General features: G+C 42.1%; 1 protein-coding gene across 5 annotated transcripts in view; it reads right to left on the bottom strand.

Annotated features, from left to right (window-relative positions):
* The window catches only part of TRAPPC9 (trafficking protein particle complex subunit 9), a gene marked incomplete at its 5' end in the record, with an annotated part of 523,282 nt that overhangs the window by 472,916 nt on the left and 32,142 nt on the right, over positions 1-18,224 (bottom strand). For all 5 annotated transcript variants that reach the window (XM_084279723.1, XM_084279724.1, XM_084279726.1 and 2 more), the window contains one exon: positions 621-747. In XM_084279723.1, coding sequence (XP_084135849.1) covers positions 621-747 — 127 coding nt within the window. The remainder of the gene's footprint in view (positions 1-620; positions 748-18,224) is intronic.

The raw sequence follows: 18,224 nt of genomic DNA, 5'->3' as shown, positions 1-18,224 counted from the left end.
GCAGCCATTCCCTCTTGTCCTATCACTGTTTCTCTGCGAGAAGAGGCTGATCCCCAACTCGCCACAACCTCCTTTCAGAGCAGTAAAGTCTGTCCTTAGCCTCCCCTTCTCCAGGCTAAACAGTCCCAGTTCTCTCAGCTGCTCCTTTTAAGACTTGTGTGCCTGGCACATGGGCTCAAAAAGGAACATAGAACAGGCCAGTGAAGGTGCCAGCTTGAAACTGCAGCACCTGTAAAGGAACAGCTACAAACGGCATCAGTTCCAGTTGCATTCCAAGCTCCATGGATGGAGACAGCATCCATCTCATGGACCTTCAGTACAATCAGGCATCTAACTTAGATCTCTATTGCAATTACAAAGCACTTTCCTTTGATTGAAAGAGTTTAGAAAAACAAAACAAAACAAAACTTTTTCCATCTGAAACTAAAGGCCACAGAAAGTATTTTCTGCTGAAAGGCTCTATTTTTGCCTAAGAACTTCTCAAAACAATTTGACATTTTGACATTTTTCCATGTTATTTTGAACAACTTACATAAAGTGAGAAGACTACATCCTCCCAGTATCCTTTAAAATTTGGCAGGTATGTTGGAAAAGTTGAAGATTGTATTTTGGAGTCTTACCTCACAATGGGCAATTTGGTGAACGGAACAGGAGGTAACTTCAGACCATCTGGAAGAGTGATGAATTCCATTGTGCCAGGGCATTTTGCTGTGTAGCTTTCCAAACTCTGTGTTACATCTTTCTTTTCTAGAAAATAAATTTGTTTAAAATAAAATGAGAAAGCCATTTCAAGCTTACACATAACCAAAGTTTAAGATGAAGTTGTAACCTCAAGCTTTACTTGTGTATTTGTATTTATTATAACAACTCTAATGGAATGCTGACTAATTTTTGCATACAATACTTAGAGATACATTCTGGAAGCCTTAATGGATGGATCAAATATAATTAAGTGACCTGAAGCAAGACAGTTTTCTGACTTTTCAGAATTTTTCAAGTGTCAGTTTATATCTACTTTTTGTTATTTTTTTTCCACTGTCAAGATCTTTTGTGTACATCTACATCTCTAACACAACTGCCCTCGAGCATGTTAAGGTTATCAATAACAGCAAGGTTATGTGAACAAGCTCTGCTCTGAAACATTAGCTGAAACACTGCCAAAGAAAAGAAACAAAATACTTTTCATACTACCTTCTGTTAAAACTACCTAATTCTTCAAATAGTTGCAGTATATAGCAACCAGTATCAAAAAGGTTTTCTTTTCTTTTAAAATACAAGAACATTCAAACAAACCTATGTTATTTGGGTTATCTTTAATGACGTATAATAAGTGCCTATGAATTTTAACCAACAAATATTTTCAAAAGCATATACAATTTTATCTCCAGGCAAAAAAAAACGACTACTTGGAAATATATGGCCTGAACACAAAATTATATTTCTCTTATAAAATGGGGGTCTGCAAACAGAAATACGCCTGAGAGGGTGTGTTCAGAGAGGATAATCAGACAGATGAAAAGACTTAGACCTTATATTGCTCTGAAGCACAGTGAACATTCCTCTGTGTATGTGCTACCAATAAAAAAATAACTACTCAAACTGTTTCTAGAAAGTACTTCAGAGATCAAAATACTGGGTGATAAAATCAAATATAAGGGGAAGGGTGATAGTAAATACTGCTTTCCAAAAAAACTGCTAAGACAAGTGTATTTTGTTTATGCAAAAGCTTTTGGTAGCAAGAGGTGGCCTTTGGGAGAGGAGAGGAGGAGGAGCTCCATGTCAGAGAGAGCCAGTTCCACCCGACTCCAAAATGGACCCACCACTGCCCAAAGCTGGGCCCATCAGCTATGCTGGTGGCACCCCTGTAATATCGTATTTAAGAAAGGGTAAAAAGTGCTGCACAGCAACTGTGAGAGGGAGGAATGCTACAAATCTGAGAAACATCCTGTAAACCACACCACTACCTGAATCACAGAATCACAAGGTTGGAAGAGACCTTTGAAGATCATCCAACCATCCCCATCCTATGCTAAACCATATCCCTAAGTACCTCATCAACCCTTTTTCTGAACACATCCAGGGAAGGCGACTCAACCCCCTCCCTGGGCAGCCTGTTCCAGGACCTGACAACTCTTTCTGTAAAAAATTTCTTTCCTAATATCCAATCTAAACCTGTCCTGGCACAGCTTCATGCCATTTCCCCTTGTCCTATCTTCTGTCACCTGGCTGAAGAGACCATCACCCACCTCTCTACAACCTCCCTTCAGGTAGTTGTAGGTGGTGATAAGGTCTCCCCTCAGCCTCCTCTTCTCCAGGCTGAACTTCCCCAGCTCCCTCAACCGTTCCTCATAGGATTTGCCCTCCAGCCCCTTCACCAGCCTGGTTGCTCTTCTCTGGACTTGCTCAAGGACCTCGATGTCCTTTTTATGGTGAGGAGCCCAGAACTGGACACAGCACTCAAGCTGCAGCCTCACCAATGCCGAGTACAGGGGCACAATTAGCTCCCTAGACCAACTGGCCACACTGTTTTTGATACAAGCCAAGATACCATTGGCCTCCTTGGCCGCCCGGGCACACTGCTGGATCATACTCAGCCTGCAGTCAACCATCTGAAAGACCATCTTGGGCCTTGAGAGGCCCAAAACAATCCAGCTTTGTCTGGAAGCTTCTAAGGCCTTGAGCACATAGTCTTTCAAAGCAAATAAACATTGATTGTAGTCACCTTCACTGTGAAATTAATGCCTTGTAACTGAAAAACTGCCTTGCTTGTGTCTGTGTTTCACTGAACTCTCAAGCCATTCACCGTATTTTAACTGCATGTGGGAAACCTTCCCAAAAACTAGATTATCAGCCATACACATACACCCAGATCTGAGTAGCACAGCCAGGAGTCAGAGTGGTGCAAGAATCACAGGACTGGGAATTTTCATTAAAATTTCAGCCTACAGCATTCAGGTTGTTAAATGCCACGTTATGTGAGCAAGGGCACTGCAGCACAAGCAGAACACACGGAGATGGAAAGCATCACAGCTACCAAGAATGATGAAGACAATGCTACAGCATGTGCTTAATTCTGCTTGAAACCAGAGGTCTGTCATTCTGAAGAATTAACTTTCATTTCCCAGTGTGAAACACTGTCAATGATTGCATTCAAAGAAATCATGCTGCCACTTGCAAAAAGAATTTGTTTATGGATTTCAGAGTAACGTTTTTATTTCACAGCAGAAGCTCAGCATGCTTTCCACAAAGACAAGGCTAAACCAAGACATTTTTCTATGCTGATACTGTAGGACATGCAGTGAAAAACATGCTGCCGCCAAGCCACCAGCTCTGTTACTTTTTACTTAGCACTCCATCTCAGCTGAGATGCTAAAGGAATCTTTATCAATAGGATATATCAAGAAGCACTCACAGAATCATTCAGATTGGAAAAGACTTCTAAGATCATCTAATCCAACTGTCCCCCTACCAACTATATCACTTACTAAACCACGTCCCTAAGTACCTCATCCAGCCTTTCCTTGAACACCCCAAGAGACAGTGACTCCACCACCTCCCTGGGCAATCTGTTCCAATGCCCAACCACTCGTTTGGAGAAGAAATTTCTCCTAATGACCTAACCTCCTAATAACCTGAACCTCCCCTGCACAAATTGCAGCCATTCCCTCTTGTCCTACTTCTACTTAACTGCAAGAAGAGGCTGATCCCCAGGTCACCACAATCTCCTAGTTGTATAGAGCAATAAGGTCTCCCCTGAGCCTCCTCTTCTCCATGTTAAACAGTCCCAGTTCCCTCAGCCACTCCTAGTAAGATTTGTGTTCCAGCCCTTTCACCAGCTTTGTTGCCCTTCTCTGGACATGCTTGAGGACCTGAGGGACGTCTCTGGACCGTGCTTGAGAGGCTGAAGGAGCTGGGCTCAGAGGCTGAGGGATCTGGGCTTGTTCAGCCTAGAGAAGAGAAGGCTGCGGGGGGACCTCATTGCAGCCTTCCAGTCCCTGAAGGGAACTTATAAGCAGGAGGGGATTCGACTTTTTAAAAGAGCAGATAATGGCAGGACAAGGGGGAATGGATTAAAACTAAACGAAGGAAGGTTTAGATTAGGTATTAGGGGGAAGTTTTTTACAGAAAGAGTGGTGAGGTGCTGGAACAGGCTGCCCAGAGAGGTGGTGGATGCCCCATCCCTGGAGGTGTTCAAGGCCAGGTTGGATGGGGCCCTGGGCAGCCTTGTGTAGCTCCAGGCCTGAGGTTGGTGTCCCTGCCTGTGGCAGGGGAGTTGGAGCTCTATGATCCTTGAGGTCCCTTCCAACCCATGGCATTCTATGATTCTATGACCTCAACATCCCTCTTACGGTGAGAAGCCCAGAACTGGACCCTTGGAGAACACAACTTGAGACTGGATGACATAAAGGAGCAAGAGCTGCATGATCTTGCCTGAGAGTCAGTTTTGGGAGCAAATGTTGGAACCTTTCTCCCTGACCAAGCATCTACGCTACCCGAGCTCTGTGGTACAAACAAATGATACAAACTTCTCTACTTTTTGTTGTTTTTTTCCTGCCAGATTTGCTAAGTCGAATAGTTGCCAAAACCCTGTTACAGGCTACTCCTTCCAAACAGCTCTGAATTCTCCCAGCATCTGCCTGGCTGTCATTGTATTTTGACATAATTAGAAACTGCACCAACCTCCCGGAAGGATCTATTCAACTATTAATATCTCCAACCGATAGTTGAGAAGACTGACTGTCACCAAAACAGTTATCACCCATACTAATCTTTCTCTTTGCAACAAAGAGATAGAAAACAGCTGCTCTTGGCCATCTTTACCTTCCTAGAATCTTCATGCCCATGTACGTCAGCAGGAAAGCAATCACCACTTAATCTTTTGACCTGTGAATTCACCTTAACATCTTCAAAAGCCTGCACTGCAGCTGGAAACACTACTGGATACTCTTGTGTAGGTATTACAGAGATTCATTTATTGAGTGAGAAGTGATGGGTTATTTTCTCATCTGGAATAACTACATTAATGATTATTTTTTCCTCCAGTTTCTCTCCAGATTCAATGAAAGATCAGGATCATAGAATGGCTGCAACCAAATAAAGCTGAACAAAGCCATAGTCAGTATTGCCAAGCAAGAACATACTTCTCAGTTTGCTCAGCATAACCTCATAGTGCAATTTCCCTATTTCATACCAAATTTTTTCATTACCTTTTCTTGGTTGCTTCTGACAACTGAAAATCTTGCAAGTCTACCAATATTCTTGGCAATTTTTTGCTTAACTGCTTCATGTCAACACAATAAATGTTGGTTTTGTCCCAAGGCTGCTTCAAACCTTCCTCTAATACAAGAGCACAAAAATGTGAAAGCTTGAATTGCAGAGTTAGAAACCATTTGTGACTGAAAGCTACTAAATGTGAAAAAGGAAAGTCTTTGTGCTAGTTTCACAATAATATGATGCAGTATTTCACAGTATAATGGAGCCAATGAAAAAATCAGACCAGGACAGGAAACAAAGTCAGATGTAGACTCACATTTTTAAGCACATGGCAGAATCACAGAATGTCAGGGGTTGGAAGGAATCTCGAAAGATCATCTAAGTCTAACCCCGTACCAGAGCAGGATCATGTAGATTAGGCCACACAGGAACACGTGCAGGCAGGTTTTGAAGGTCTCCAGAGAAGGAGACTCAACAACCTCTCTGGGCAGTCTGTTCAGTGCTCCATTACCCTCACAATAAAAAAGTTTTTCCTTCTGTTCACATGGAACCTCCTATGCTCCAACTTGCACCCGTTGACCCTTGTCCTGTCATTGAACATCACTGTGAAGAGCCTGGCTCCATCCTCCTGACTCTCACCGTTTACATATTCATAAACATAAATAATGCCACCCCTCAGTCTCCTCCTCTCCAGGCTAAAGAGACCCATCTCCCTCAGCCTTTCCTCATAAGGAAGGTGTTCCACTTTCTTCATCATCTGTGCGGGACTGTTTCAAGTAGTTCCCTGTCCTTCTTGAGCTGAGGGACCCAGAACTGGACACAGTATTCCAGGAGCGGTCTCATTAGGGCAGAGTAGAGGGGGAGAAGAACTTGTCTCTACCTACTAACCACACCCCTTCTAATAAACCTCAGGATGCCACTGGCCTTCTTAGCCATGAGGGCACATTGCTGGCTCATGGTCATCCTAACTTTAGTAACTGTGATTCAACAGTATAACACAACCAGCATTTCATGCCTTGGCAGATAAAGAAAATTAGAGTATCACAACTGCTATAACTGCATGTTTTAGCTCTTTAGTATCTGAAGCAATATACATTATCTGTACTCAGCCTCAGTTATTACCCTTTGAAAACCAAATCAAATAGCAAAAAATCTACATTTGGTTTCTGGCAAAAATCAGTTGGTCTTGTTTTGTACAAGTCATTGTGTTCCTTGCAGAACAACCTACAGCAAGGCAGAATAAAGAAGGAGACCATTTCATGTCTGACCTGCCAATTACACTACAAGACAAACAACTTTGTTTCCTTATGCAACTTGCTAAAAAATTGAAAAATGAAGCTGAGAAACAAAAAGCTAAAAGCCTTCTGACTCCAGTTTCCCCCAGATCCAAAATTTTAACAACAAAAAACCCCCTAGTACCCAGGGTTCGTTGGGCTGGCTGAGGTTTTCCTCCCCCTTACAAACAGCAAATAATGTTCACAAAGGAAAAGTCTGAGGAGACCTCCTGGCACAGTCAAGCCCTTGAGAAGTGGCAGCTAGCTGGCCTACCTAACTCTCCCAGGAACAGAGGGTCAAACATCTCCTTGATAAATTACTAGTAACAAGACAGAAAACTCAGCCTTGACAGCAGAAAAAGCGAGAGAAAAATAGTAGTTTCTGCACCCATAAACGCAGCCATTTCCTTCACACACACACACACAATTTCTTGGTGAGCCCTCTATTAGAGAAGAAAAAAATGTCAGTGTCTCCTTCAGCATCACTCTGCCATCAAGATGCAGTGTATTCTTTAAACTATAAAAGAATTTCAAAAAGGCCACAAAATACATTAGGACCCTCTCAAACGCTGAAGGAGAAATTGAGTATTCATAGACAGCAACCACCACAAACCTCTTCCTTTCAAGTTAAGCACTGGATTACAGCATGCATGCAAAGGTCTTAATGACCTTTCAGGTAGTGCCTCAACTCTAGTTTCAATAGGCACAGATGGACAGTGAGCATCCTATTCGTGTACCCGATACATCACTCTTCACTACCACAGGCAAGCTAATGTGGCAAGTGAAGTGCCTTAGCAAGACTTGCACGATCAATCCATTAATTCAGTATTTTGGTTAATTCAGCAGAACAGAGCGGGTCTCCTCTAATTTGCAAGCAAGCATCGTCTGTTTTTCCATTACATTAAGCCTGAGAGGTATTAGATGACAGCATTTTCTACAGTTTTAGTAAACAAACAGCATCTCTAATACTTTTATGAAAAATATGTGGAGCGAGTAAACACAACTTCAAACTGTTCAGAGATCAGATACTCGTGTAAGTTGCTTCGAAAGACACCAAAGAACACTGGGATTTCATCCCAATGTCTCAATACCTACCTAAACTGCCCTGAAAAATCATATTTCAGATTTCTACCTATATTAATTAGGTCAACAGTTAAGGCAGGAAGGACATGCAAGCTGACTGGCCGACAGGATGACAACAATGACCAAAGACAGTGAGAATGAAAGGTTTTTTCTTCTTTGCCTCTTCAGGGCCCTGTTTGCATCTACCTTTTCCATGTATAAACAAGTGTCATGAAACTGGAACAAAATCAACATCTCTGATCTGTTCTCCACACCACATTTTGTCAATAGACTCAAATTCTTATGGGGAAAACCAGAAAGGCACTAGCAGACAGCATATTATATGAATCCTGCTTCTTTGAGAAATAGAAAAATAAATCTCTAAATAATACAGGGAAGACTAAAACTAATAAAATACGTTGTTTGGCATGGAAAAGAGCAGGAACAACAAGAAAATAATTTATCTATGCTACCCACGGAGCCAGACTCCCTTTCATGAACAGATTATCATGAATAATATCAAAGTGTTTCCATCCATAGAAAGAATGAGAGAAAAAAGGTTCAGTTATTTGTGGTGTAACAGCTCATCGTTGGAAAATAAATTATAAGCTTTACTACTAACTTTGCAGGAAGGTGGGGAAAAGGAGATAATCTTTTCAGCACAGACAAAAAGAAGGGTTGCGTGTGTCAGAATAATATCTTCTGCTTTAAGGTGGCCACTACAGAGAGAGAACAGGAAGAGATTTGACTAAACACCCCATGGTCTTCTATGAGAAGATTTTCAATAATTATATAAAATGCATCCACATTTAGTCACAGTCAGTTTGAAATTCACAGCTAGCACAAAAGTATTTTTAGATAAAATCTCATGAAAAATTGACACAGCTGAAGTCAGAGTTCAGAAACACACCATTAAAATTTCACTATCTAGTCCTGTGCCATATCCAAGAACTTCAGATGTCTGTATACTCTGCACACTACAGAAACGTGTTTTGTACATACACAATCAGTATGTAAACCACTGAACAATATTAATGATTTTTTTCATGATAAAAAATACCTGAAGACCTACCTTAACATAAGATGGAGCAAATTAAGCATAAATAACTTCCAAAACAAAAGGTAAGGACTGCTGGTTGTGAGCAAAGCAAGCTTTGTACTCAGCATTGGTGAGACCACACCTCGAGTGCTGTGTCCAGTTCTGGGCTCCTCACCATAGGAAGGACATTGAGGTCCTCGAGCAAGACCAGAGAAGGGCAACAGGGCTGGGGAAGGGGCTGGTGGGCAAATCGTATGAGGAGCAGCTGAGGGAGCTGGGGATGTTCAGCCTGGAGAAGAGGAGGCTGAGGAGAGACCTTATCACCACCTACAACTACATGAGGGGAGACTGTAAAGAGGTGGGCGATGGTCTCCTCAGCCAGGTGACAGGAGACAGGACAAGGGAAAATGGCACAAAGCTGCAACAGGGCAGGGTCAGATTAGATGTTAGGAAGAAATTCTTCACTGAAAGAGTTGTCAGGGCCTGGAACAGGCTGCCCAAGGAAGGGATTAAGTCAGCATACCTGGATGTGTTTAAAAAAAGGGTAGATGAGGTCCTTAGGGATATGGTTTATCATAGGACAGGAATGGTTGGACTTGATGATCTGAAAGGTCTTTTCCAACCTTGTGATTCTGTGATTGTAAAACTTCGGATACGATGGTATAGCTGTTAAACACATCTGACTTTGGATTTTGGGTAGAAGGAGCACACAGGGAGAGAACATCATGCTCATTTCTGTGGGACATTTTTCCTGATACACTGTTACACAAAGCCACGGGAATTAGATCAGAGAGGATTATTATGACTCAAAGTTTCAACGCCTCCACTAGTGGTCCGAGGAGAAAAGACTTGCTTGAAAAAAGAAGAGTTGAATAGTTTACAGGACCACTGTCTGAAAACACAACTAAAACATACTGGCACCCAACTGTTTGAGTTCACTGAAGTACAGGGATAAAGTGCTAATTTCAGCAGCAGCCTTCATTCCACTGCCTTCTTTTGCCTTCAGGGTAAAGAGAGCAGTATCGAGTCTGTTATAGGCCATATAACATTTATTTGAATATCAGTAAAAAGAGTTAATATAGCACTTCCTAAGATAGCTTCTTTCTGCACAAAAATCTTGGCTCTTAAAAATACAGCACCAATTCATAATGTCTTCATATTGCCAATTAAAGTACGTCTTCCCAAATTAATTTTGTTTCTCTGGAACAAAGTCTTGGCAAATTTATTCATCTGAAAACGTCTATCTTTTCCCTCAGTTGATCTACTCAGGCTTTTTTAAAAATCAAGATATAATTACATGAAGATAGGGATATTGAGTTAAAGCTCAAAAATCTCACTTTGCTCATGAATGACTATGCAAATTAAGAGGAAACTTCTGTCTTTAAGAAACACACCATTTTATTGTAATGATTGATCTTCTGTTTTACCTAAGAATTTAAATATGGTGCTGACTGGAGTTTTTGCCCATACCTCATCAGGCAAGTCTAAACAACAGTGAATCAGATCTCAAAGGCTTTCACAGAACAGTTGGATTTGGTGGGCACCTCTGGAGATCATCTAGTCCAACTCCTTGTTAAAAAGGGATCACCTAGAGCAGGTTGCAGAGGATTGCATCCCAGCACATTCTGAGTATCTCCACAGAAGGAGACTCCACAGCCTTTCTGGGCAGCCTGTTACAGTGCTTCACCCTCAAAGTGAACAAGTTCTTCCCCATATTCAGATGGAACTTCCTATGTTCCAGTTTGTGCCCATTGTCCCTTGACCTGTCACTGGGCACCTCTGAAAAAATTTTGACCCCATCCTTTTGACCTCCACCTGTCAGATATTTATAAGCATTAATAAGATCCCCTCTCACAGTCCTCTCTTCTCCAGGCTGAACAGACCCAGCTCTCTCAGCCTTTCCTCATAAGGGAGATGCTCCAGTCCCTTCATCATCCTCACAGCCCTCCACTGGACTCTCTCCAGTAGTTCCATGTCTTTCTTGAGCTGTGGAGCCCAGAACTGGACACAGCACTCCAGATGAGGTCTCACTGGGGCAGAGTAAAGGGACAGAATAAACTCCCTTGACCTGCTGGCCACGCTCTTCTTCATGCACCCCAGGATACCACTGGCCTTCTTGGACACAAGGTCACCCTGTTGGCTCTTTTTTAACTTGTTCTCCACCAGGACTCCCAGGTCCTTCTCAGCAGTGCTGCTTCCCCTCAGGTCAACCCCCAACCTATACTGGTGCCTGGGGTGGTTCCTCCCTAGGTACAGGACCCCAGACTTGCCTTTTTTGAACTTTGTTCTGTTCCTCTCCACCCAACTCTCCAGCCTGTCCAGGTCTTGCTGAATGGCAGCAGAGTCTCCTGGTGTATCAGCCGCTCCTCCCAGTTTAGTATCCTCAGCAAACTTGCTGAGAGTACATTCTGTCCCTTCATCCAGGTCACTGATGAAGATGTTGAACAACACTGGACCCAGTACTGACCCCTGGGGCACACCCTATCCGTTTATAACACTAGATGATTTGGATCACTCTTCATTCACATTAGTGTTTTGATTTCATATGACATATGGCTCAAAAAACTCCTTGTCTTCCAAATGAGTTTAAATCTTTTATTGCTGTTGGTAGTTTACTCAGGCTCATTTATTCCACTTCAAAATTAATAAATTTACTGAATGAGTATCTGAACCCGAGTTACTCAAGGATAAGCAGATCATTATTTCACACAGATAAGCATGTAAAGGCTTTGTGATTTTCCTCTAAGCAATCTTTACTTTCTACACAGTCTAAGAGACATGTATTTCAGGGAAATAAATTACGCCTTCTTAATAAAGCAGTTGGAGAGCAGTTATTCAATAAGCCAGCTTGTCTCTAGAAAATACCAATTCCAGAGAGAGAATTTAAAAGAATAAAGCAAGCCCTTAAGAGTTTTAGTCTGCTGGTACTATCCTGAATCAAAAAAAAAAAAAAGAAAAATGAAAAAAGGTTTGTAAAAAAGTAGGAAAAGTGTTGCAGATAAACAACTCCCAGCAACAGGAGCACGTTAACAGAGCTCACATTTTATACCACAGATGAAAAACAAACAGAGAACCAGATGAAAAGCTGCAAAATTCATGATACCATGATGAATAAGAAGAGTTAAGTGGCTTCTAAGAAGTTCTGTCCTATTTCATGTGCAATCTTAGAAGTCTTTTATTACAATATGTCAGAAAGCATTTACATGGAAGCTTTAATATATTCATTCTTACACTGTTTTGTGCCTCTGCTATACACTGAAGACACATGAGGTGACAAGACTGTTCAATGTCTTTTATATATATATATACACACACACACACACTTTTTTTATATATGTCCACAGATAAGATATGGCACCGTGCTGAAGCTGTAAAAAAAATTCAAATTAATGGCTAAGAACATACCACGCTGCTATAAATACTCCCTGGTAATCACACTGAAGATTTCAGTCTCCATCCTGAAATCGGTTAATTTAAATATTATAAGATCAAACAAACTATTTCCCTTTTTGAAAGATTTATAGGTTAGGCAAAAGCAACTTGCAGGCACTTTGTCAACTGAAATACAATGCAGTGCATTAAAATGAGTTCATTAATGTCAGTTAACTAAACCTCACTTCAACTCAGAAGTTTACATCAAGTTTTAATTTGCATTATATCCTCATTTCAGTCAGATTCAAGCTTCTTTCCTTTCAGCCCTTGAAACCAATAACTTTTACCTTTCTAAACATTAATTCACACACTATAGAGGATCCCAGGGAAAATGCTGTCCTAATTTAACTGCAGTATTCAGGAATAAAATTCGTCATGACTACAAAACACAGCAAAGTGCTGACAGGCTAAGTCTATATTAGCAAGTATTGCTGCACAAAAGGAGAGAAGTTCACTAGAGCAAAGCAATTATTGCCTACATTACACATGCTTCAGGGAATTACTCACAAGAGTTCGAGTCATAGAATGGTCTGGGTTAGAAGGGACCCCAAGGATCATAGAGCTCCGGCCCCCCTGTCACAGGCCAGGACACCAACCTCCAGGCCTGGATCTACATAAGGTTGCCCAGGGCCCCATCCAACCTGGCCTTGAACACCTCCAGGGACAGGGCATCCACCACCTCTCTGGGCAGCCTGTTCCAGCCCCTCACCACTCTCTCTGTAAAGAATTTCCCCCTAATATCTAATTTAAACCTTCCCTCCTTCAGCTTCACTCCATCCCCCTTGTCCTGCCAGTGTCTACCCTTTTAAGAAGTTGATTCCCCTCCTGTTTCTCTGCTCCCTTCAGGGTCTGGAAGGCTGCAATGAGCTCCCCCCACAGCCTTCTCTTCTCTAGGCTGAACACGTCCAGTTCTCTCAGCCTCTCTTCACAGGGGAGGTGTTCCAGCCCTCTAATCATCTTTGTGGCCTCCTCTAAACCCTCTCCAACAGTTCTACGTGTTTCCTGTATTGCAGGCCCCAGATCTGGACACAGTTCTCCAGATGGGGCCTCACAAGGGCAGAGTTAGCATGAGTGACTTCCAAAGAGAAGGTTTACAACAGAGGTTCTCTCTCAAGAAACAATATCACAATAAAGTCTACTCTAAAAACTCTTCCAAACAACCCTGACTCAGAAACAATTTCGATACTACCACTTTTTCCAGTTTCCTAATAATTTACAACTGTTGGAACAGAAAAAGCCTACAACATCTGACTAATAACCTTTCTCATCAACATCATAAGCTCATTTACTTTTTTCTTCTCCTGTATCTTCTAATAATTAGTTAAAAGGGGCTTTTTTGGAATTCAGAAACATTGTATTAACCAAAGCATGCTCATGTTAATTCTCCATTATTCCTTGGAAAGAACATCTATATGAAGATGTCACACTTTGTGGTGGTTTAGCCACGGCTGGAGGCCAGACACCCACCAAAGTCAGTCTAGATCTACCTGAGCCACTTCAATCCTAACAGCCTTATCTACCTGATGGTTGTTGTGATGTTCCTCCATGGCCCGACTCTTAGGTACACATCAAACTTCTCCATCTCTCTGCATTACCCACCAAGTACAGCCAGGTCCTTCAGCAAAAACAATCCCAGAATGGGTTTACCTTTGCCTGAAGCAGGGATGATCCAAACCGTTCTATCTCCTTGCCATTAGATCACAGTTATTCATAAGCCTACTGTTACTTACTACACTTGCTTACTACTTACCTACTACAGGTATCAAATTTACAGAGCTCTCAATGGGTTCAGAGGATGGAATGAAGTTTACCTTACTTCAAGAGAAGCGTTGAAGACTGAGCTCAGGTGTAGATACCTAGTCAGTACTGAGACAGCCATTAATGTGTCAAGAGAGTGATAAATCTTGTCAAAACACTCACTGGGATGGTCAGGATCATTAGGACTACTAGGATGCAGATATCAACAATGAAGACACACCTACCTCACTCAAAAGAATTTCCAACCCTTCCCAAACTCTTAAAAAGATACAGATACACTTGTCATTTCTAATTTTGAAATAATAATTAAGGCAATTTAAGAAATACATTAGTTGCAAAAGTTTATTTTAGTTGGTGAACTCTTCAATTTTTAAATTCCTTTAGAATCTTTGAACCTTACCTGATAGCTGAGATTTATTGCTACTGATTTTACTGTTAAGATCACTCCTCACCATAAACCATTTCTAATTACATTTTGAAAGAATTCCACAGATTCATTTTCTGAGGAGTACCAAGCCTCAGAATCTTCCTTCCTAAAAAAAGAACCTTGCTGAAAATTTTCTGATACAGCTCAATATTCTCTGAGCATCTCTGCTATACCTCATTTACGTTTCAGTTCTGTCAGGCTTCCTGCTTTTAATGTATTTGAAGTTATTAGCTGTCATGACTTCAGCAAGTTATTCCTCAAAATCTTCTCTGGGCTTATGTTCCTCCTCTTCCCTCCTCGCCCCCATTTAACTTGCCAGGGTTGATATTCTTTTCTGCTTTCTGTTTGGACATGACATCCACTTTTAGACAGTGAACTACACCCATTCCCCAGCTGCATTTATTTTGCTGTTTAACTACCCTTGCTTTTTCATTATTTTTTATCATAGAATCACAGAATGTGTAAGGTTGGAAGGAACCTTTAGAGGCCATCTAGTCCAACCCCCCTGCAGTAAGCAGGGACATCTTCACTAGATCAGGTTGCTTAGCCTGACCTTGAATATCCCCAGGAATGGGTAACCTGTTCCAGAGATCCACCACCCTCATATTGAACGTGAAGTACTTACTTTAACGCAGAAGGAGAATACACTTACTGAGAATCTACTATGACATCCTTAAGCAGTGTCCATGCTACCAGCAAACATACCACTCATTTTACATAAAAGTAAAGAAGTGAATTGGAAGAAAGTACCTCCTCCTTTCCAAGTTTAACACTACAGTCAAGGTGGTTCGTTTATTTTAACATCAGAAATCACTATTTCTTTATCCTACATTTTATTTCTAAGACTTATAATCTTGTTTCCTGTGACCTACACATAAAGAATAAGAGGGGAAAAAAAAAAAGAGGACAACCGCTGTGGGAATAGGCAGGAGGAACAGCAAACTGAAGGGAGCAATGGTGAGCAGCCACAACTACAAAAATGAGCAGAAGCTCTCAAGAACTCTTGCTCCAGCAGTCTAAACAGGGAAAAAGTGAAAGTCATAGCAACACCTAAACAAGGGAACAGTATACAGCTAGCTGATATATATGATTATAAGTTGCTCCAGCAGTCCCTCAAAAGAAGAGATGGGTTTAAATTATACCATGCTCGACAGTAACAACAGCTATTTAGAGGTTTATAGATAATTCCTATTCATCTCTCCAGTGAAATGCCATTTAGTCAAACCTATAGAGAAAAATACCACTCACCAAATGCCCATGTACCTTGATTTCATTTTTCCCAGGATTTTGGGTGGAGATAGAAAGCAATGTTTTAAGTAAACATCCTCAGAAATTGAGCCTGGTCTTTACTGCTGTCAATAAAGGCTTGGTAGAAGGGTTACACTTGTGGGCATTTACACATTCGCTTTTGGTCTGGCTGACAATTTTTACAAGCCCAGTTTAATACTCTTTCTTATTTCCTGTATTTCTACACAGCAATTTGAAATTTAAAGCTCACCAAGTGAATGCATATGCAATCTATTCTATAAATAAAAATGTCTGTAAAATACTGCATAGCTTCTTTCAAGCTCTGAGATAGAAAGGCCTATTTTAAGAGTTGTCAGACATGGTGTCTGACATGAGCAAATGACGATCAGGCCAGGCTTAACCATAAATTCTGAAGATAAACAAGGTTTGGGGGATTTTCTTTGTAGAGAAGGAGAGGCCAGATGCCCAAAGTTGCTCTGTCACTCCCCTTTTCAGCTGGACAAGGGAGAAAATATCTATTGAGAGGTTTAGGAGTGGAGATAACGACTGGGAAAGATCATTCCGCAATTAGCGTCATGGGCAAAACAGACTCAACACGGAACAAACTGTCCCCCTCCCCACCCCCCTGATTTATTACACTACACAACACTCACAGAAACCAGAGCAGGATAACGAGAAGTACAACCAAATCTTGAAAAACACATCCCCCCACCCCTCCTTTCTTCATGGACTCAACTTTATTCATGATTTCTCTCCCTTCTTCCTCCCCAGGTGTCACAGGGGGGACAGAGAATGGGGGTTTCAGACAGTTCCTCACAAGGTGTTTTCCTTCTTAGCGTAGGTGGGGGAAAGGGGGAGGGATGGACATTCCTCTGACTCTTCCCCTGCTCCAGCATGGGGTCCCACCCACAGGAGACAGTCCTCCACAAACTTCTCCAGTGTGAGTCCTCTCCCACAGGGCTTCAGCTTTTCACCAGCTGCCCCAGTGTGGGTCACTGCTATGGGGTGCAGTCATAAAATCACAGCATGCCTCTCAGGCCCAGACTTCTCCAGCTTGGTCCCCCAAGGAGTCACAATTCCCCCCAGCAAACCTGCTCTGCCATGGGCCTCTCTCTCCATGGGCTGTAGGTCCTGCCATGAGCTTGCTCCAACATGGGTCACATTCTCCCTGTGTCTCCACCTGCTCCAGCGTGGGGCTATCCACAGGCTGCAGGTGGGGTCTCTGCTTCCCATCATCTCCCATGGGCTGCAGGGTGACAACCTGCTCCACCGTGGTCTTCTCCACATGCTGCAGGGGAATCTTTCTCTCTGGTGCCTACAGTGTCGCCTCCCATCCTTAGTGTCTGCAGAGTTTCTTACATCTTCTCACTCCCTTTCTCTGGCAGCAAAGAGTGGCCACTTGATTTTTCCCTCTTAAATGTGATTCCCAGAGGCTCTATGACCATCACTGATGGGCTCGGCCTTGGTCAGTGGTGGGTCCAGCCTTGAGTCCAGCTGGTGTTCAGTCTGCCAGGCCTAGGGAAGCTTCTAGCTGCTTCTTACAGAAGCCCCCCATGAAGCGCCCCCCTTCTCCACCAGAATCCCATCACACAAAACCACAACAATAAAGCTCATCAGTTCTTTGCACAAGGCACAGTCTTCACCCTGGCAGTTGACATGTCAGCCAGTACCTGAGCACAGCAATCTTGAAAGGAGGATGAAAATGTTCTGAAAGAGAACTCAGAACACTGTCATGCAACCCCTGTTTTTCCAACTACCAACAACTCTAAGCTGTCAAGGCATCAAAGTGGTCTGCCCAGCCAACACTGACAAATCCATCACAACTGATCTAGAGGATGAAGGGATCTTAAATAGCATCCAACACAAAATTTGGCAGAAATTCTTCATCACGGAGGATGATGTCAGCACAGGCTGAGAATAAGCATCTTCTGGAAGATTGTTTTAATGAGAAAACAGCCTGGAGTCAAACTTACAAACCTCTAAGGTTTGCATGGCATGGATCAACATGTCATGATTCTGGAGTGCCAATAGTCACTGCACCCTGCCACCATGAAGTTCAAAATTACATCAATGAAATTTACCTAACTAGGGACATTTCTGAAAATTCAGCTCAGGACCTTTGAAAGGAACAAAGCCATTTTTTTCAGGTAGAGTTATGTGTTTATCATCTCACTGATCATGCACAGCCATGGTATGCAGAGATAAACCATAAAAACAACTCCTGACTGAGAAATGATCTCAGCCAATCCAGTATGTGTGTGTAATATATAAAGTAGGCATACTGGAAATGAAAACCCACGTACAGAAATCCCTCCTAATGAAGACTGATGAACTCCGTTGACAAGGTTTGCTTCTGAAAATAAAATAGCCAGCTACAGCAAGGAAATCCCTTAAGTCCTTCATCACATACAAGACCTCTGGTTGAAGAGAAGTGTCATAACAAGTTAAGTCTTTCACTAAAGATTTCAAGTCATGCATCAGAATTAATGACTTGGCCAGGGCAATAAGTATCCACTCTGGGGAGGGTATGCCTCTATCAAAAGGGCATTTGTAATGAAGCCCAGGATATCTTTATTCATTTGCTAGAGCTAAAACAAATTCCTTCATGACATCAGTACAAAGATAAAGAAGCTAAAATTGTTCAAAATCTTATACTCAGTGAGCAAAGAAGTCGTGACAACCGGATCCACAAAACTTCTTTACCAATCTGCCAGACATTTTGTGGTCATGGCTTGGAACTTAGCCCATTCATTTTTGGCCACTGCCACTG

The sequence above is a fragment of the Gallinula chloropus genome (assembly GCF_964237585.1).
Source record: "Gallinula chloropus genome assembly, chromosome: 2".
Lineage (NCBI taxonomy): Eukaryota > Metazoa > Chordata > Aves > Gruiformes > Rallidae > Gallinula > Gallinula chloropus.
This window is presented reverse-complemented; position numbering and strand designations above follow the sequence as displayed.